Here is a 22,858-nt window from a genome sequence, read left to right as displayed (position 1 = left end):
CCTATATATATTAAAGAAAGACTATTAAAGTAACCCACAGAAATTTTCAGCAATTGAAATTAAATCATATGGTCCTTGAAAATGAAGAATTGCACCATCTTGATAGGATTTAATTATCACTCTATAATCATTTTGTAGTATTATACAATATAAGAATTGTCTGATTCATGGTACAGAGAATTCAGCTTGAAAATTGGAAACTAATGGGAACGGAAAGAGGTGATAGAAATATCTCTTTCTTAGTCTCCTGCAGAGCTTACAGAATTGCTGAATCTGGTGATGGAAGTACTTTTTTTTAATGCCAAAATTGCAGGGCTCAAGCCAAAATTGCATAGCTCAAATAAGTCACCTGAATATATATACATATATATAAGTATAATGAGATTGCTTCCTTCAAGCCTGTCTTAGAAACCTGTGACACTGATATACTCGGACATTAAAGATTGATTACACAGTCCTGAACCTGGAGTTTTATACCAAACAGCATAAGTGTAACATTGTACAGGTGCAAATCTTTTGATTTTCACTCATTCTGTTTTCAGATAGAATTATCAAAACTTCTACATTAGATATTATCACACTTTATCTCAGCCATCTTTTATTAATGTACTGAGGGGAAAAAAAAGAGAAAAAAATCAAATAGAGGCTCTTCTATTTTGAGTCAACAATTTTAACAGGCAAACACAGAATCCTCATAAAATTAAACAGCTCTGAACAAGGACGGATGGATTGTGAATAGTTTATGCTTTTTTTATCACTCTAAATTGAGACTCACAGAACTGTGGCAAACCTTGAACCAGAGCTGAACGTACTGGGTTTTATGCCCTGGGCAGGCTGGGGGAGGTCATAGAACTGACCAGGATATCCTGCTTTCTAATGTCCTCATTGTGAAGAGCATATTTATTTGTAAGTGCACACAAAACACTACCTTCAATATCAGTCACTGCTGAGCACAGTGTGTTATTTACCTTCTCTTTCTGAAAATAAAATTGCACGTTTATCTACCAACCAGTAAATTGCATAGGAGGGAGCAGGAGCTCTCTGGCTTGATTCTGAAGATAAGGCACAGCCATCAGTTTTCCCTGCCAGGGGTTTGCTGTCTACATGAGATTTTCCTGAAGTAAAAGCCCTGCTGACTGTGGGTAAAGCTACCAGGAAAAGCAGGCTGGCAGAAAGCCTCAATGAAATCTATCAAACAAATATACAAAATTATTGAAAATTACTTGCATCATTTCAACATTCACCAAAACCTCTTTCCCAGGGAGAGGGTAAGGGCAGGGTGAGCAGCACCTGCAGAGGGAAACCATCAGTGGGGGATGGAGTCTTGTGCACCAGTGCTGGGACTGGAAAGGAGGGAAGTTTGAAAGAACTATGAAACCGCTTGCTGTAAAGGATCTGAGTGAACATACTGCCTTTTCATACAGTGCCTACTCACACTCCACAAGGTAACATGTTTTCTACTTATTTGCTTTCCTCATTCCATTGGTTGATTGGATTTAAAAGTAGGTTGTTTCAAATATTTACTCCTCTAAAATGTCAAACTGAATCAAAATCACATCCATCACAAATGGTGACTCATTTTTCACATCAGACATTCAGGCTTGACTCATTTGCCTACTGCAGGGATATCATCCTTTATTGCTACAGTTCCTATAATGGGAAACAAGCATTCAGTGATTGAGCATGATTGACTGCAAGCTACATGTGAGTCTCTCCTGCAAGCCCAAATTCACTTAACATCCCCACCTTTTTCACAGAAGTTCATGTCTGTATACAAACATAGGGTGCAAACATTTCTAGAGGAGAAAACTTGAGCACACTTGCTATCTTATTTGAGCCTTGTGTGGCCCGAAGCAGAATGTGCTAATGCATGCCAATGTGCCAGCAGATATTTCAAACGTACTCTGGACACTTCGGCCCACCAGTTATGAGCAAGGATGGAAGGTCATTGCATTTAATGTGCTTTCGAGACTGTTACGATCTTGCAGCTGGAAAAGCACCTGGGACTATCCATTCTACTGACAGGGCTGCTTTGGTCTGAGGAGTTTCACAGGCAAAGAAGATGACTGTGACTCACAGAGCTCAGTGTTTAGGTCAGTTTGCTCGGAAGAAATGAATCAGCTGGAAGACTTACTCATCAAATGCTTCCTATAATTAATTTCATTAATTCACATTTGTAGGGATTCATAATGAAAATAGTAAGAGGGATACAACTGTAGAGTGAACGGAAGTGTGTGTGTTTGTAGGCACCAAAAGAAAGAGCAAAGTGTTAAAAGAATGCCCTTTATTGACAAACAAAAGACATGTTTAGAGGACACTGTTCCTGTGCTGTGCATGTCAAGGCCACAGCACAGAAGACTGGCAGCAGATGACCATGCACTCTGCCATCAGGAGGATAACATCTCCCAGTTGCAGCTTATTACCCATACCATTATTTTTTCCATTAGCCCAGCCTAAAAATAGGCTATAGACAGAGCCTATATATTGCAGACAAGGAAAGATGTACTGAGAGCTGCTGAGCAATATAAAAGATCACCCAATAGGAAGGGAGCTCTGTCCAATCCCGCTGCTAATGCAGTTTCACCCAGAACAAGTAACACAGGGCACGTCCAGATGAATTGTTAATAGGTCCAGAGAAGGAGGCTGCACAACTTCTGTGGCAGATCTGACCATAAAATAGCCTGTTACTTCTGATAGAGAAGATCCACAGAAACAGGATAAGGACTGTCAGCTGGCATGACTTTTTCCCATACTCAGGTGATGCTCCAAATGTCACACGAGCTTAAACTTCTTGGTGCTTATGAGAGTATGGATGTGAGGGTGAGGGAATGTGGGAGTGACTATGAGTTGAAAAAAATCCAGCTTATTTAGAGATTCTGCACCTAAACCTCACCTTCCCATTCCCAAAACTCTAACACTGAATTTTGTTACATGTATCACTTAAAGTGATACAAAATAAATCTTGGGGAAAAAAAAAAGAAAAGTTCTATGCTTCTATGACCCTATACAAAGAGAAGAAAATTACCCTTTTTGTTTTCCCTCTGAGTATATTTTTGCAGTCCACCTTAGAGATGGAAAGGAATTTTAGTGAAATATTAATGCTGACATCATTAGCTACATCTAGCTATGTTAGCAACATCTACATTTAGCTACATAAAGAAGCAGCTACTTGCATTTTGCAGATGCTTGGGTTTGACACATCCATTAAAACATGTATGAGTAAGTGGTGTTCCACATTACACCTGCGTGATTCCAGGACAACTCCATTAATGTTACTGACTGCACTACACTAAAAGTACATGTCTACTGTGCTCTTGTCTATTGTTTGGAGTGGGTTTGATATGTGTACAGAACCTTAGAGAGAGCAAAATCTCTATAAAAGTTGAACAAAATGGCATTACCAGCTTCATAGTGTACATTCAAACAGCAATCTTCTGTGACTCTATGGAATAAAAGTTATAGTGGTTTAGGCAAAAATCTAGTTAAGGAAAGATGAAGTGAGAAAATGTAGCATTTTAAACATAAAAGTATTCATTATACTACATTCTGACTTAGTAGACATATTACTGTATAAATATATATTTATAGAAGAGGAAGCTTTAAAAAACAAGAAATCTCCTAAATAGTGTCTGTGGTAGAAAGAAGAAATGGTGAATACAGGACAGTTTCTGAGTTTATACAGAAATTCACCTAACTTCAAATGTCTCACTCTAACACAGGCAGCTTATCAATTCTTTATTACCCATGGAGAGAAACAGGCACCTCTAGAAGGAGAATTGCCTGTCTCAGACTGACGCCACTGAATATCTCGTTATTTATTTTCTTGTCTTGCCTACGGAGGCCTCTTACAGTGACAAACTGAGAAGTAAATGTGCAGTTTTTACATGGATGTAGCTATAAGGGCTTCCTCTGCCCTCACAACACAGATCATCCCCCACTAATCACTGTAATGCTCCTTCAACTCTTTAATTTGTTTTCCTCTTAATGAACATGTACACCCTAATGCTGATGTATAATCCATCCCCAGTAACAAGGAACTAAAATCTTTTTGTAATATTCATATTTTTAAGATTTTTTTATTGTTTATTTCTTATCTAACTCTTCCAAGTTAGAGTTCACAAGTCTTCATAACTCTTCCAAATCCTACAGAAAAAAATCCCATCCACTATTTATTAAGATCTTGCAAAGCAAAATATAAAGCAATCTTTATTTGTGCTAAATACTAGCAAAATATTATCCTACATTCCCCTGACATATCTTTACTTATGCTGGAAAAAAATACACCTTAAAAGAAAAAAAAAACAAACCTGACTTTATGAAACAAAAAGTATATTAAGAAAATAATGACTTTACCTATTATCACATGCATGCCAAGTCTTGCCAAATGCTTCACAGTTTGGTAACCAATTCCTTTAGCGCCTCCAGTCACTATAGCAACCTTTCCATTTTGTGTAGGGAAAACTATGTGAGAAAAAAGAAATAACACAAGGTTACAAGTTCATAATAGTAACACAATTAACAAGTTAAGATGTATATTTTAAAGAGTTTACAGTTAACAGACTGCTCCAACCAGGTCAGTAAACAATCTCAGGAGCAAACTCTGTATGGAAATAAAAACTATGGAACATCCACCATTATTTATTGCACTATAATTTTCCAGTGTTAACAGTTCACAAAAGACTGAGGTTGACGACACGAAAGGCAAACAACCACTCAGAAGTTTTCTCATGTCTATTTGCATGCATTTCATCATCCTGCAGTCATCTGACCTTTAAAATTTCCACCATAACTTTGTTAATGAGCAAGGTGAAGCCAGTTACGTCAGCTCAGGGATGGCTTATTCTACGTGTACAGGGAAAAAAATTCAATTAGCATTATGATACTCTGAAAATTTCTTGAAAGACAAAAGACTGGCCTCTACCAGTAACATGGAGGAAAGATCTCAGTCAAAGGTGAGCCATCAAAAGTACACTAGATGACACAATTTCCCTGTATAACTGAACACTTTCCCTTTTGAAATCACAAGGCCCTGAGCCCCAAAGAAAGGAGGAAGCACTTTTCTTGCATGAAAGCCCCCATCTGCTTTTCCCACCTACACCAGCTCTGTCCCACAGAAGCCAGCATCCCCAACACCTGCTGTCAGCCTCACTTTGCCCCCACTCCAAGTGCTCCTTGACCCACACACAGCCTGGCAGGCAGGGAATGCTCCCAAACTCCCTCTGCTAGAGGGGTGGCTTAGACACATCCTGTGTCTCCTGCACCCTCAGGCAGCCCTTAGCCTGTCAAGTGAGCCAAGAAGCATCTGGGATGTCCCTTGCAGAGCAGCTGCCATTCCAGCTACAAGCTCTCACAGTGGGTGCAGGTTGCACAGCACATCCCCCTAGCATGAAGGGAGTTCTGCAGCCAAAGCAGAGCAAAGGCATTATCATTTAACTGCTTGGGAAAGGCGTGAATTAGGTCTAACATCAACTACAGTTTTTTTGGGTAAAGAATGTTTCAAGTGAAGGACCAAGTGGTCCTTAGATGACCAAGGTGAATTTCTAATTTGCTTTGGGGTTGAAGCTGTGAGGTTTTTGCACAAGAAAAATAGTATTGAATACTTCATTTTGCTGTGGTGCAGCATCCGTAGGCAATGCTATAGATAAAACATGTTAAAAAGATGCCAAGTTTCATGTATCAAAGGACTTTCTATTTTGATTTCTAGGTTTTTAGGGGATTGCTTTGTTGTACAACATCAACTCATATTTTACATAGTTATGAAACACAGGACTAGAACTGATACAAGCTCCTTTCTTCAGAGCAACTTCAAAAAGGATCCATATTTCATCTTTTCTGAAACACATAGTTCTTTCTATTACGATTCAACATGAATTTCTGTTCTCTTCAGGTAACAACTTGGTTCTTCCCATCCATGAAGAACAGGAATTGTTTGAAGTTCTTTGAAGTTTAACTCCAGTTAAAGGGATATGCATGCACATAGGTATTCTGACATATATAATTCAAGCTAAATAAAACTTCCCCAGGAGCCTTCTTAAGGGACTTCAATTTAGTTGTAAGCAGCCCTGCAATTTCCACCAAAAATACTTCTAATCACAAATACTAAACAAAATGCCCACAGATCCAAATCTCATCAGGAGAAAATGTATTCTTTTGGGCCTGAGTACTTTCCCTTCCTCTTCTGCCTCCCCATGCCTCCCTTGCTTCCTGGCCTCTCACCACATTGCTACCTGACATTTGGATTTCATTTGCTGCATACAGGTGCTGTCACTCATGTCCATTACTGAACCACTATACCTACCTATTGAATAAGAAGTGACATTTTAATGCAAAATTCACTTAGAAGAAAATTAATGAAGGAAAAGGAGAAAAAGAAGTCAGGACTGGGAAAGGGGCAATGACATGAAGTGAAAATGGAAAGTCAGAAAAGCAAAGAGTTAACAGGTGGTTCTTAGCAGAGATGTGATGAAGTGGTTCTTAGCAGAGAACACGATTTAACAGATGAAAGAAGATGTCCAGTCCTATCCTGTCCATGGTGACTGCAAAGAAAATGACAATTTTTTGGTCCTAATGGCCACTTAAGGGCTCCCCTGTAAAAATGCATTCTGTGCAATCCTATATTACAGAGAGGTTTAAAACAGGTCTGCTTGTAGCAACTAGCTCCAAGGACCTAAGAAAGCACACAGGGAGGGAGAAATGAGGGCTACAGACACACAGATAAGGGGTCATTATCTGTTTTATTTCCAGTAGGTACAGCTTCCACATAACATGGTTTTGTATAGACACAACACTGCACGGCAAAACTCAGTCTATCCACTCACTTCAGTCAAAGTGGGAAATGCAAAGAGAAAATCTGAAATACACTGGGGAGGAGAGAGGGACAGGACAAAAACAAACTCCTCAATTAATTCTTAATTGTTATTAATTTAAAAAATATGTACCGTTTCCATCAAGTTAGATGTCTTAATGTAAAATCAATCTCCATTTAAATGATTCACAACTACTATTTATTTCAGCAAAAGTGGCCAAGATCAAATACAGGCTCTGTGTATATCCAGGGGCAACTCCAGTGAAAGGCAGTTTATTAGTGCCCTGTTCCCTACAGAACTACAACTTCATGTGGAATTTGCAGTACACCCAACTTTCAGTGTTAAAACACCACTTCAGTGATGAAACTCAGCATGAAATTTTCAAAGCAGACCTGGGCTCAGCGTGGTTTTCAGCAGATACTAGTTTATTTTGTGTGAGAGGTTGAGCTGAGTGCAGCTGGAGCCTCACAGCCCCCCAGGCAGAGGCAGTGGAGACCCACTGGCTTTGCAATGCCCAGAGAGGTTCCCTCTGGCACTTCTTGCAACTCCTTTAAACCACCCCAGTTCTCTCTCTCCCTCTGCTCCTGGTAAGGAGGTAGATACTGATCTCAAGTTCAGAGGAATAATGCCAGTGGTATCTCCATGGGACATGAGAACAGTACAGCTCAGTGCTAATGAAATCCCCTGACCAAGCAGTAGCTGTTAATTTCCCTTTGGGTTCAAAGAAACCAGCCTGCAGTCCTTAGGTGGTTCTTTATCACACCAGTGGCTGAGAGAAGCTTCTCTCAAGCTGCAGGTTCTGCCTGCATTCCAACGTATCGGGACGACATAAGCCTGTTTACCTTGCAAGTGGATAACCCTAAAACAGGAAAATAAGGAAGATTTATTATGTCCTAAGATGAGGCTATTTAAAAATATTTTCCTTTTAAATATACTTGTCCTTAATCAGAAATAAATTCCATGTACATAGATATCCTCACACAAATTCAATACTACAAAGAATGTAAGGCAATTCTGTAATTTTAAAAAATACTAATTTTTCAAGGGACTCTAAAGCAGGGCTGTCAGGATGCCCCTGCAACTGCCAAAACCACAGAGAAATAAGACAGTCTGCAGACCCATATCAATGACCAGTTCCATAGCAATGGCCATTTCCTGACAGCAAAATCGCAGCCCTGGAGCGGGGATGACGGTCATTGAAGTAGCCAAATCAAAACAAAAACATTAAACTTTTTCTTTTTTTTTTTTTCAGAAAGACATCATGTGAACATGGACAATGCAAATCTCAGAAGAGCTTCCCTTGAGAATAGCTTGCTTTGGTATTCTGAAAACTTTACAGTACATTGTGCTTGAGGCCAAGGGAAAAAGGAAGAAAAAAGTATTGGAAGTTTATTTAAATCAAATTGCATCAAATTTTTACAAAGTTCCATCTTCTACCTTACTAATCCAGTATCTGCATTGTGGCACATTATGTGTCATATTATATTAAAATATAATTTCTTTCTATTAACTTCCTCATTATCGTTCTTTTTAATATCTTGAAGGCCAAGGGTAGAATTTAGATTGTCCAAATCAGTAACTTGTACTTATCAGGCAAGATTTGAGCACAGCTGAAGGCATACAAAAAAGTTGGTCAGTGTCCACCTGTGAGGTGCCATGCTGGGACCTGCCTGCACCTTGCAAACTGGCCACATAGTGCAGGAACTTTGGTGGTATTTGTGCTGGAGAGATCCCTACAGACAAATCTCAACAGTTTTTTGGTTTTTTTCATTCCTCCTATAACTGAATAATTTACATGCAAATATTAGGCCTGAAGGTAACTGGCAGAAGCACAGATGGAAACAAAATAAAAAGAACTAACAATGAATATTTAATTTCATGACTGAATAACAAGATCCAAGTTTGGAGCCATTCCTGTATAGCAACACTGAGTGAGAAAAGAAGGCAAACTGTAATTTCCAGTCCTCATCTAACACCACAGGACAAGGCACGATCAAGTTCTTCTAGATGGATTAAAGAAATCATATAGCTCAGTGTGCCACAGAATTATTGAGTAGTTTTTCCTATTGGAAAATATTCTGACTCTTTTTCTCTGATTTATACTGTGGCGATGTTGAGATAATAGCCATTAAGCAGATGTAGAAAAATAATTAATTTTCCACCAGAGAGGCAATCAGTAAACTGCTGGGGAACCCATGCAGATTTTAGGAACAGCTTTTTTTGTGTGCCTTACAGAAACATCTCCGTAAAATTATGGTTTGGCAGAAACCAGACAAACAGGGTCTGGATTCAAAGATCACTCTAGGACTATCCCAACATGAGACAATTTATGTACTCAAATCCTGACAGATAAGCTAGTCAAACTGTGCGTGCCTCAAGCGTGTCCTGAACCTGCACAAATGATTTTTCTAATGCAAATTTTCTTCCCAAATTTGCACACCAAAATCTTTTCTGCTTCCAATCACTTTCCTAATGAACATCAATATGCAATCAAGATTGAAGGCCTTTAAGGCTGGAAAGCAGGTAGGTGGCAACCAGCCTGACTAGTCCTTCTGTGAAAAGGCATCCTGCTGGTTTCAGCAGTTGAGGCCATCGGGCCTTCTGCTGAGGAACAAGTGGCATGCACACATGAAGGTCCACAGGCACGCGGCCAATGGGTCCAATGTACCTTGGATGGCTGGATGCATTGTGTAAGGGAGACTTATCTGTCCAGGGACAGCATTTGTTTCCAAACACAGCTGGAGTTTTGCATCAGACAGGCGACAAGCCTCCCAGGTTTTGTTAAGAATCATGAGGAAATGGAGGTATCGGAGAGGCTGGCCCTGGAGTTACTCATGGGAAGAGAAAGGTGTTGAAGAACCAGAACAGCAGGAGAAACCAAACCATGGAAATGTGTCCTTTGCCCTACAAACTCATAGGTATCTCAAGATGCTATTAGTGGAACAGCAGGCTGTAAAGATTTCAGAAGCCAGGGGAAGACCTAATTTAATAAGGCTCCCACGCAGGCACTGACAGGGAATCTGACTGGTAACAACTGCTCACAAAAGCACAGTAAAACCCCAGCACACATAAGTTTCTTGTTTAACCGATGCGCAAGACACACACAGAGCCTGAAATGCTGCGTGCCAGTGAAACAGCAAACAACAACTCACCAGTTCTAGAAGCTCACAGAAGTGCCATCCCTGTATTTCAGGAGAATGCACACTCAGCCTGTGCCCCGTAAAGTAGACATTTCCACTACGCAGCAGAGCTCCCACACATCAGCAGAAATTTGTCTGGGCTGCCTGAACACCTGGGAATCCAACCAGTGTTGTAACTCCAGCCAAGGTATATCCAGAAAGCCTGGACAAATAGCCAAAGTGCAGCAAGGCAGCAAATGACACAAAAGGAGGGGAGCTGGCAGATATGCCTACTAGAGAAGCAGAGTGCTCAGCCAGCTAAGGAGATAATCTGTTTACTCACCCCTTCCTGACACTGTCAACACAGGAACAAGTGACATTTCTTCAGAGTTAGCAGCAAACATCTGCTGAGCCAGACTTATGATTTTTTTTAATCGCCAATGAAAACAACTTTAAAAAAAAACCAAACTTAAGGCTGCTTAAATTTATAACATTTGTTTAGCTTTTCGATAAGCATGCCAGCTTGCTTACAGGGATGAAGTGATAACATTTACAGGCAAGATGACAACCCCTTCACAGCAGGCTGAGATACAAGCTCCCAAAATCCATTACAGGACTTGTTCCTAGATATCTCATTTAACACATGCAGAAGTCATACTACAAATGAGCAGAACAGCTCATTTTCCTTCTTGTTTTTTCAACTCATGAACACACTCTGGAGCCTTGGGGAAGTATTAGAGAGCAACAGGTATTATTAGAGTCCAATATCACAAGTTTGGATCATGAGTATCCACAGCAAGACCTGACTATAGTTAAAAAAGCCTCCACATATTAGAAAATATGTAAGATTAACTGGTGCAATAATAAGATGAAAGTTATGATGCCAGCATTACAGTCCTGAAAGAAATATTTTTTACTGAAGAAAAATAACAATACTCTAAATAAGGCAGCTGTTCAGAGCAAGAGTTTTTGGCACTCAAAAATACAAGACTTGTCAAAAGACATCTCTCTAACAGTGGGAAGGGGAGTGGAAAGCTACACTAAAAATTTAATTTGCATGACACACCTATCTGCATTTCTTCTAGTGATTCTTGGAAAGACAGCATAAGTGCAGATAAAGGGAGAAGCATGTGTGGAAAGCACGGTGTGAAAGGCGAAGCAGAAGGAAGGGCTAGACTTTCAAATAATACATGGGAAGAAATTTTTTGGTCAAGATGAGGTCATTTTTAAGAGCTAAATTCCCCTTTCCCCTCTCTTCACCTTCCCCCCACCTCTAGGTGTTTAGGAGAAAGAGATACAGCTCTAAGCAATTAAATACACCTCAATCATAAATCTCTGCATGGTGATATTGTCCTCAAAGCCAAAAAAGGACCCCAGTGAGGACACTGGCACTGCTACTTACAGGTGCAAATCAACCATGGTTTGGTGGGGTGAGTCAAGGCACTGATCCACAGACTGCTAGAAAAGTAAGCTACAGCTATTGCCAAAGTAATAAAAAAAATATTTCCTCTCCACTTGCACATGTATTTTCAGTGCCCTGTTTTACAGGGCATCTGACTGGTGTGTTCGCAAGTGAAGAAGTCCTGCCTGGTTACAAGAGCCAAGGGAAGATGCATTTTCATACATCTTTCTACTGGAGCCTGAGTGCTTTTGCTTTATTTGTCTAATAGGATGCTCAGTACTGTTAGTCTTGGACTCTGTGATGCTGCAAGACTTGGCAGAAGGGCTGCATGGAGAAAAAGATAGCTGGAGTTTTCAAAAATTATATAGATGCTAATTTTCCAAACTGATTTATGCTGTCTTCACTCTGTGTGTGAAGAACCTCTTCCTACAGGAAACCTTATGCATCAGGATCATTGATCATACACAGCAAAAAAGCTGGATGTTGCCACCTCTTCCCCAAGAAAGAGGAGGATGAGAATGGAGAAAACCAAAGAGGACTTTTAATTTGGGAATTTGTCTTGACATTTCAGAATTGCCTTTCTCTCAGACAATGGGAAATAAGGCTGCATTGAAAAACGGTTTGGTGAAGCATATACATGAGCTTTTTTCAATACAAGTTCAGGCTGATTTTGACAGAGATATTAGGAAATTTGATCCTAACAAATATGGAGCTGCCCTAAGGTAAAAGAAAGCAACAGTAGATGAGAGGGTGCAGTTCCCAAATCCTGAATCTCACTTCTGGCCATGTTTGTCATTCCTGCGTACTTTGTTCCTTTTGCCAAAATTAATCTGAAGATAAGATATTTGAATTTTATTTTTTTTACGAGTGCCAAATAGATAGATTGAACACACCATTATACAAATCAGTTAGACGGAAAATACCACAGTGCAGCATTAAAATCTGCTAAAAATTAATCAGGAATTCAAGTTTGCCCACAATCTGCTCTTGGGAGTAAAGTTCCCAACCAAATGTGTAGAAAAGGAGAGCATTTGATCCCTGGGAGGGGCGTGGGGTGATAGAGAAGGAATCAAGAGATGGAAAAGTTGCCTTACATCTACAAATTATATTAGTGAAATTATGACTCTGCAAGTTTCCAACAGACATCAAGCAACTCCTGCCATCACACACTAGTTCTTGTCTTACACTTTCTTGCTATTCCTGCCTTAAGAAAGATTTTTGTTTGTTTGTTTGTTTTTCTGGAGAAACACTAGTCTTAAGAATTATGTCAGATAAAGGCTGATAGCACATTTGACAAACTTGTGCAAAAATATCTGGCACCTGACTACCCACTGACGTTACACCACACATGGCATGTTTCGCTTCACTGTGCAATCATTTTGTGTTGGGACAGATGCCAGCAGGGGACTTGGATGAGGCCATGAAGCATTGCCTTCACTTGGGAGGGAGGGCTCTGCTGCCATGAGGCTGGACTGGAGAGCTGTGGGGGCAGCACTGTCACTAACAGGGCACGGCACTAACTCAGCTCAGTGACAGCGACCCATACGTGAGCAGTCTCAGCCTCAGACATAAAAGGCAATTCACAAAAATATAACCTTGGGTTTTCTGAAATAAGTGCAGAATGGTTGTTGCAATAATATGAAGAAATCCCACTAATTCCTTACACTGCACTGAACAGACACAGCCTGCATATGAAAGATTACTGGATTTGTTAAAAATATCGTGAGAAGAAACATGATGCTAGCTCCAAGAAAAAATTAATCTTCCCTACATATGCATATATTTAAAGGCTCCATTTACCCATATCTTTTTTTACATGGGAAAATACTATCACAAGTATAGAAAAGGAGATTTTTCCATTTGTATTCTCTGTTCTGCTTATCTTTCATTCCTTTTATATATTTACCTATTAAGTCTTACTCTTTGGCTTTCTTCTCTTTCACTCCAGTCACACTAAAGATAGGGAAGTTATATACAGGTGTATCTTTAAATCAAGAAAAAGCATCTGATTATCTTTTGAACAGATTTACTGATGCTTATTCTCATACTCCCTCCCTCTGGGCAACTGTAATTCTGCAATACCTTGGGCAATGTCATTTTATGTAAAACTTCCCAATGCTTTTCAAGTCATGTCACCATGTAATTATACATTTTTCCTCTTGTGAAATGAGAGATGAAAAAGAGAAGCTTATCCTAGGATATTTAAATAGGGGCAATGGAAATAGCTCTGCATAGTCTAGTAGCTGCAGAATGCATTTTCCCATCCTGCAAAAGTTTGAGACATTAGAATTGTTTTCTCATTCTCTACCAGGAACTGAAGATTGTCTGGGCTCCAAGATTTCCCAAACAGCTGCATCTGACAAGGCTTTACATCCCCCAGGATGTAGGAAACTATTTCAAGTCCTTGCTCTCAGACATACCCCCGAGCATACAAAAGCCTTCCCAAGTGCAATTCCCTATTTCCAAGTGCTATTTCCCTACAGTGAAAGTTTCATTTTAACCAAACATTTGACATTTAAAGATACTTTTCCTGCTCACTGAAGTCCAAAATAAATGTAGATTTCTCCAAATCATGTTCAGAAATCCAGTGAAGAAGCCATAAATGAAATGAACCAAAAAAACCAAAATTAAATGTGAGTAATCTCAGAAAAGGTCTTCCCTAGGAAAGACCACATCCAATATATCTCAAAAAACTTGACAGTCATCTGCATGAAATGTGGCACAGAATTTTTAAGGATTTAAAATTTCATGTCTAACTAAGAAAAATTAGCATTTGGGTTACAGTTTTGACCAAAAACCAGGGTAATGGCAGTGAGTTTGAAATGCTGAAGAAAATATGAATCAGCAAAGCATGATGCTGCTGTCACACCATTACAGACTAAGTAAATGTCATAACTGACTGCAGAGCAGAAACCTCATGTCAGAAAACTGTAAATGATGGTTATTTCACAGCAGAGTTAAGAAAAGGAAAAAGGAAATAAAAAGAAAAGGAAAAGGGAAAGTGAAATTGGAGGAGAAGGTGAAGAAAGAGAAGAGTAGAAAGAGAAGAAAAAGAAGAAGAAGAAGAAAAGCACAGCTAATATTCTTGATTTGATCCCAAATACTGTGGAAATAATCCTAAGGACACAAGTCCCCACACCTTGCATGGAAGAAAGGTTCCATCATAAACCTTAATTTTAAGTGCCCACAGCTCAGAAAATGTGGAAAGTCAGATATTCAGCTTCTGCTGAAACTCAGCACTCTCCTGGAGAAACTGGGTGCTCATGACTTGGACAGACATACTGCTTGCTATGTAAAATCCTGGCTAGATGGCCATGGAGAGAGTGTGGTGGCGAATGGAGCTACTTCTAGCTGGTAGCCAGTAACAAGTGAGGCTCCCCAGGGCTCAGGATTGGCATCAGCCCTGTTTAACATCTTTATCAATGGTCCGGATGAAGTGATCGAGTGCACCTTCAGCCAGTTTTCAGATGACACCAAGCTGGGCAGGAGTGTCAAACTGATGGAGGGCAGAAAGGCTCTACACAGTGAGAGCTTGACCAGCTGGATTGATTGAAAGGGTACGAGATTCAAAACGGCCAGCTTCTAGATCCCGAGTTTGGATCACAACAACCCCATGCAGTGCGACAAGCTGGGGTCAGAGCGGCTGGAAAGCTGCCCAGTGGAAAAAGACCTTGTGGTTCTGGTGACAGCATCTGAACATGAGCCAATGTGTGTCCATCTGGCCAAGAAGGCCAATGAGCATCCTGGACTGTATCAGCAATAGTGTGGCCAGCAGGACCATTGTCCCTCTGTGCTCAGCACTGATGAGGCCACACCTCAAATCCTGGCTTGGTTCTGAGCCCCTCATGACAAGGAAAACATTGAGGGGCTGGAGCATGTCCAGGTAAGGGCAATGGAGCTGGTGAAGAGTCTGGAGTACAAGTCAGATGTAGAGCAGCTGAGGGGGCTGGGGGTGCTTATCCTGGAGGAAAGGAGGCTCAGGGGTGACCTTATTGCTTTCTACAACTACCTGAAAGCAAGGAGGGGGTATATCTTATCTACGTTTTAGCAAGGAGAGGGTATATCTTTTCTCCCATGTAATAAGTGCCAAGAGGAAATAGCCTTAAGCTGTGCCACAGGAGGTTTAGATCAGATACTAGGAAAAAATTTCTTCCCTGAAAGGGTTATCAAACATTTGAACAGACTGTTCAGGGTGGTGGTTGAGTCACCACCCCTGGAGGTATTTAAACAACATGTAGATGTGGCACTTAGGGACATGGTTTGGTCATGGACTTGGCAGAGTGGGTTAAATGTTGTGGAATTTTCCAGCCTAAATGATTTGATGATGCTATGATTCATCAGCACTTTCATATGCAGAAACTGAAGAAAAGAGTGATCTCGTTACTTATGATCAAACTGGAAAGACTGATCTACTTATGGCCAAACTAGAAATCCAAACCAAAAGCAAAATATTGCCACCTGCATTTTAGCATCTCACCAGAAAAATTTAAAAAACAACAGAAACCAATTTATACTTTCCATTATGATCTATACCTTTCAAAAGAGAAAATATTTTAATTTTTATTTTCAAGACAGTACTGACTGTATCATCGTATTCCTAGATAGTACAGGATATACTGTTTCACAATACCCAATATCATCTTTACAGCTTCTACTTTTACTGCTTGTGAATTCCAACATCTCTTATTCTGACCACATGCTATTAAAAGATCGAATTAATCATTCCATCTTGCTTGCAGCACAGATGGAGAGATACAGTTGGGCAACCAATACATTGGGAAAGTCGATTCTTTAAATATTCCCTTACTATATTATATTATATTATATTCTGGGAATGTGAGGGGTATATGTGTGTGAAGGAAAAAACATTGGAAAGATCATTAAGAGTAGTTTAAACTGCATCTCCTCCCTTCCCAGAGACAGAGAATGTAATTTCCATATCCCAATCAAGCTTAAGAGCATCCAGCTGAAGGTCACATTCTGATCTGCCTCTTCCAGCCAACAAGAATGATCTGCTGCCACTTAAACAGTCTCCTCTGCTTCCCACGGCTTCAGGGTGACAGTATTTCCATCAAATAAGTAAGCAGAAGTCACGAGTTGGTATACAGAATTTAAAAGGTAATTGAAAGTTTCTGGAGTAGTTCACTTCAAAACACTGCAATCACTTGTGAACTGAAGTGCTTGTTATCATATACAAAGCTCTAGTAATTAGAATCAGGAAGAGAGGTACCAGGTGATTAGAGAATATTGGGAAAAATCTAGTTAACAGGAAACATAGCACATAAACCAATCAGTATTAAAAATTTCCCTGAGATATCTGCAATTTATTAAAATACAAAATGCTAAAAAGCACATTTCCATATTATTTAAAAATGTTGAAGCCAATCAGAAGCCATTACAGCATTGACACTAATGTGAGATTAAACACAGATGCTAATGACTTAATAAAAACACGGAAAATAGTCTCAACATCCCTTCCTCTCCTTCTCTGCCCTGCCTCCACATCCTTCAAACCCACCCCTGGCCAGCACATTTATGTCTTCATCTAGCTGACACCTGGTGAAGAGCTGGGGTGGGGCAGCAGCTGTCTGTGGATTGTCACTCCTAGAGGTGCCTCTTGGTGTACAGCCCAAAGCAGTGGCCCCAAGGAAAGCAGAGCTCATGTGGCCTGTCAGGAGCAGAGCAAGCCAGTGAGGGGGACACTGAGAGCTGCACAGCCCCAGAGGTGCTGCCTCCGCAGGGCAGTGCCCGAGCTTGATGCCCTAGCTGCACCAGGCTACCCAACCTCTGCTGCCACCCTCCCAGGGCCACCACCCAACCTCCAGCACAAGAAATCCCTGATGGAACTTTGTGGGTTTTTTTAGTTTATATATTTTTAAGATAGTTTTACTGAAGCCCCCTGAGCCTCTGGATGGAGCTCAATTTTGTACTTGAAACTACTTAAAAATCAGGTCTAACTTGGAATGACAAAGAGCATGCACATACTTTGTCTTCAAGACAGCTACAACATTTGTGTTCCAAATATGGAATTTCATTCATTTTTTCTCTTCTTTGACCATACAAGCAGGTCAGGGGTTTCAAATGGAGTATGAATATGCAAGTACAGAAAAGTCTAGACTATACTACATCTGAAATTTCCTAATTGTCTCATAACAGTCCTTTACTAGGAAAAAACTCATTTGTTTTCAAAATCCTTTTTTTCAACACATCTTGGAGTGATCTCACACTCATGGATTTTCTTTCTATTTTCATCTTTCTTGTTCCTCATAAAATATGCACTGAACTTTTCACAGGAAAACAACTACTTTGCAATAAAGACAGCTAACTGTTTTGAATTTATTTAATTAATGTTTTTATTCTTCAATGAAAAACTTAATTTTGAATGAAATTTTATAGCCCATTAATCTACTGCAGATTCATGAGATTAGGGAATTCGTTAACTTAGAAGAACAGCTATTGTGCATGCTCTATAATTGCTCTTCATCAAAATTGTCAAAGATTTTTAATATGCAGTTACCACACAGATTAAAAGCTGTTAAAGTATGTTTCCATTTAAGCGGCCATCATTCCACAGTGTCATTATCTGCTATTAATATTTCAATTAGAGAGCATCACATGCTCCTTTGAAGAAATGTGCAACTACTCACAAAACAAGTCCCATTATTGATAATGCTCCAGGAGTATGACACAAACATCCTATTTTTGTTCCTACATTTAATTACCTTCTATAAATATCTTGTCAAAATTTTAAGCGACTAGCTCCTTTCATATAGAAATATGCATTTGTGTTGATGAACATCTTCTAACCATTCTGCTTCTAAGAAGGGAATTATGCTGGCCCTGCTGCAGAGCCACTTTACAACCTCACTCTTCAACCAGGTGTTGAAACATGGAGATATATCATAGTGCACCCTGTCAGCCCTTCTCAGGACATCAGCCAGAACTACCAGCACTTTTCAGGCATCACTGGTAGCATAAACAAGCTTCACGCCTGATTTTTTTTTTTTTACACCTGACCAGAGGATTTAGCTCAAATGTTATGGCTCTGCACCAGCTAATTTGGTGTGCAATATTTTTCAAGACACGGCTCCTTTATCTTTTCTGAGAATAAAAAAAACCCAAAACATTTTCTTTACTATAACAGATCTTATAGTCCTATTTCATCATGCCAAGCTGATCATCCGTTTCCAGTAAAGCTGATATCTGGAACTACTTCTTAAAGATAGGTCTAGCCAGGTAACAATGACAGGACCAAATAAAATGGCCTCACATTTTGCCAGGGGAGGCTTAGATTACATATTAGGAACAGTTTCTTCACTGAAATAGTGAAGGCATTGGAACAGGATGTCCAGACAATTGTTCAAAAAACATGGAGATGTGGCACTTAGAGACATGGTTTGCTGGTAAACGTGGTGGTGCTGGGTTTATGTTTGGACCTGATGATCTTGTCGGTCTCTTCCAACCTAAATGACCCTATGATTTTAAGCCAATAGACAGCACTTTTGTTCCACCTCACACTCAACAGCAAAAAAGTTACAGCTGTGTTTAACTTCTGCTGGATGCTAAATAATTAAAATAATTTGAATGAAGCTTTCTTTTTAAGAAGCATAAAGGAACTTAGCAATGTAAACATATCAAGGGGCGGAAAAAAAAAAAAGAACTTGATGAATAAAAGACCAAGAGCTTGCACTGGCTTGTTTGGCAGATCTCTGCTGTTTCCAATACTTTTGTGCCTTTTTCCATAAATATGCAAGGCATTTGAAACACATGCGTTACACTGTGCACTGACTTCTAGGTGATTTGAAGGATATGACCCTAAAATGCAATTTCTATTCCAGACTCCGGCCGTACATCTCCATCTCCCCTCTAACACACGGTGTAAACAGCCAGCCCACTCACACTCAGTTCTCTTGTGGGGCCTTGACACCAGTTAGCACCTCTCCCAGAAAAAAAATCCTGGTGATATAGAAAGTAAAAGGAGAACAGTTTCTTGCAAGAAGAGAAAAGTGAGCCCCTGCCAAGCAGCAGAGCCCCTTCTGCTGCACCAGCAGCTTCTGTAGCCCTTACATCAGCATTTCTTTTGTTATTGCACTTGAAGCTTTGCAACTATCCACACAGAAAGTCCAGCAATGCTGAGGGTCACACCACCTTCATTTCAGCCAAGTACTACCACCCTCCCAAGGTATGCTAAGACATCGGGCCAACATGTCTGTGTCCTCATGCAGTCTGTGACCAGTGCTCCTGTCTCAGCAAAGCCCAAACTCTGCTTCAGGCAGTTAGGAGCATTCCCTGTTTAGCTTGGGGAAATAGAAAACATTATCTTACTGAATAAGCTGTTCTGCAAGTGCTGCCCTACTAATCTCTGTGGTAATTTTACAGAGGAGTGCTTTGCCCAGCAAGGAGTACACCACCACAGCCAATTCCATGCAGGTTTATCCTGGAGGAGAGAAGCGTTCAAGTTAAAAACCAGTAGTTGCAGTCAAACGTGAGGCACATGGGAGCACTGTCAGAAAAAGAGGGACATCCAGAACAACTCACCAGGATGACGTCACCTACACTCCCTAGAGCACAGGCACTTTGGCAGCCCTTTATTTACTCAGCCCTTTTTGTAGTTAAACATGTCAGAGACTGGGCAGGAAGAAGAGGACTCAGCATCTCCCCCTCCAAGCCACCCTGTGCTAGCACCTACTAAGCACTACTAATGGCAGCATTTGCAGATCTTGATACTTGCTTCTGACTCAGATAAGTTGCTCTTCAAATATCTGTATCATATAATTAGGAAGTACAGCATCATCAAGAGAACATGGATTTTGCATTTCTTGACCTTTTTCCTATTAATTTTCAGCAGACTATTTAATGTTAAAATTATACACTGTGAAATGCAGCAATTCCAGCTAGGAATGCACAAGTAAGACTGGCATACATAGGTAGTGGTATTAATTAACATGAGAACACCCCAGCCAGCAGACTAGGTGATATCTGTATTCACCTAGATGACTTTATTCATTAACAAGATGTTATTTTTGAAAAATATGTCCAAGTCCTTTTACCTCAGCTATAAGAAGGGTTTCATAGCACAAATGCCCCATTTCCAGTTCGTTATCTAGTTAGTTCTAGGTTATATCCAATTGCCAGAAAGATAACAGTTATTGCTCTGCAGGCATTCTGTTCACTGGGATATATACCGTAAAAAAATTACAAGCTTCATCATTGAATCAGTCCTGGTCTGCAGAAAGTATAGTGCCAGTGATGTTTTGTTTACAAAGTCCTTTCATTCTGTGTAATTCTTAGACTGTTGCAGATTTCATAAGCCAATTGCAGTGGTACCACTGAACTTTTTTTAAAGAATGAGGTCTGACTCCAAGTCCTCTAATTTCCTTAGTCGGGACTGGTTGACATGCTTGTTAAAAATACTATTATACAGAACTATATGTTTCTGTTTTAAAAGTACCTTTCTAAAACAGAGTACACCTTGTGGGTTGGCTTTGTAAGAACATGGCCTTGGAGTCCTAATCAGCAGTTTTGGCTAACAAATGGCTAACATGGAGCAACACCTGCCTCCTGCTGCAGCACATCGCACCTGGACAGCCAGAGCTGGCAATCAAACCCTTGCCCACAGCATAGCAGATTAAAAGCTTAATCCCAAATTCATTGAACAGTCATAAGGTTCATTAACTTCAGTTTCTCTAGGTTGTACAGAAGAGAAACACCATCATGAGATGCGAGGTCAGGAGGTGGCAGGGCTTTGCTTTGATCTGGTGTGACTTCGTTTCCTCATGCCAGTGAAGCTCACGCCAGAGGGTAACTCGGTGTGGAGCTTGCCAGGTGTTTAGTTATATCAACCATGCTACCAGTGTTATCAGTGTGTCAACAAGAAGAAAAAGAAAGGTTTAAACTGTCCCCTCAAATTCCTCCTTCAGAAACAAGTTCAGTGCATTGTTTTGGTCCAACTTTCCTTTTTTTTCTTTACCTCTCCAGGATAATTTAAAATATTGAGCAATGTTAGCAATCAAGGTTAGGCATTCCCTCAGACAGCAAAACGTCCATGACCCAGAAAGTACACTCTGAGAGAAAACAGGCACACAACAAAAAGCAGAATGGTATTAGAGCCAAGCACTCTAACTCAGCTTTACATAACTCAGAAGATATTTTTGGTAGGATGTAATTTTCGTGCCCAATTAATGTTCCGTTCTGTGAAGTATCAAAACTCTCCTAGCAGAGCACAAATACGATTAAATGAAAACAAATGACATTATTTTATTACAAAACTATGGCACTTTCTTTTTTCTTAAAAGCAATCCTGATGTGAAACAAAACTTCTTTGGTTTTTTGGTTATCCGCTTTGGGAACTGCAGATCTCAAATATTTTCTTTCCTTGCTGGCAATATGCCCATTTGAATCTTGTTTTACTCCACTAATCTGACACTTTAATGCAGTAATTCATACAGTATGACAAAGCCACAAACCCAGAATCACTGTCTGTAATGACATCTGTAATTTAGAAACTTTGAGGATAGAAAGCTTGAAACTGGCAGGCAACAGTTTCTGCAAATACCAAGACAGGACTGTATATGTGTGTGGATATATATATATAACATCTTTTACTCTTAACTGCACAAATCTTGATCATTGCCCTGTCTGTAAGGCAAGGCATACATAATCTTAGTGACATGGGTATCGAAGTATTTCCTAAAAATGCATTTGTTCAATGCATTAAAAGTTTTACCACAACAGAGTTGTATCACACATCGGTGCCCATGGAACTTCAGCACTACTCCAGCACTGTGCAAAGGAGCTCCAAGTAAAGCATCTGTGGTGGGACAGTACCTACATGGTCTAAGAAAACTAACTTATTACTTAGCTACTACAAAAATATCTCTAAAAATAAGATCATGGAGTCCACTACTTCCACCTGCCTTTCAGCCATGCAAAGTGTTCACAGGCTGCTTCAGCACTCACATCTAAACCAAACAAGACAAGGTTGTTGCACAAGGTTGTGCAACTTGTCCTACACAGGCAGACTCACAGGTGGAGTCCACACAAGGTCCTGCATGACTCAAGACCTTAATCCACCCAACTGCCCTGCTGGTAAAGCTCTTGCATTCCTCAGCTGAGTTTCTACAACCTCCAGTGCCTTCAGCTGAAGCGTGGCTGAGTGGAATTTGGTTAAACCAGTCTTTTTATGATGTAAAGGAACAATTACATTTTCTAGCCCGTTTTCTTGAGTTGCAGCAGCTCATCATTAGCACCAGAGATGATACAGCTAACAGAGTTTGCTCTATAACCTAAACAAGAAGATCTTAGGCCAAATAGCCCCAAAACTGCAGACATTAAGAGACTGCAGAAGCTCGAATTTGCACAACCAGACATTGCTTGGCAGAATGCTGACTTGAAGACAAAGACCATATATCCTTTGCAAAGATAGCATCTGCCCATCGTTAGATTCAAATGCACAGATGGAATCCATCACTTGACTCTGAAACCCATCACTGCTTCAGCTGCATGAGCAAAAAGCAAACACCCAACCTTCT

General features: G+C 40.1%; 1 protein-coding gene across 2 annotated transcripts in view; it reads right to left on the bottom strand.

The window, feature by feature from the left end:
• Positions 1–22,858, bottom strand: part of DHRSX (dehydrogenase/reductase X-linked) — a 161,544-nt gene that overhangs the window by 120,917 nt on the left and 17,769 nt on the right. For both annotated transcript variants that reach the window (XM_030277110.4, XM_072931890.1), the window contains exon 2: positions 4,354–4,461. In XM_030277110.4, coding sequence (XP_030132970.4) covers positions 4,354–4,461 — 108 coding nt within the window. The remainder of the gene's footprint in view (positions 1–4,353; positions 4,462–22,858) is intronic.

Source organism: Taeniopygia guttata, chromosome 1 (assembly GCF_048771995.1).
Source record: "Taeniopygia guttata chromosome 1, bTaeGut7.mat, whole genome shotgun sequence".
Taxonomy (NCBI): Eukaryota; Metazoa; Chordata; class Aves; order Passeriformes; family Estrildidae; genus Taeniopygia; species Taeniopygia guttata.
This window is presented reverse-complemented; position numbering and strand designations above follow the sequence as displayed.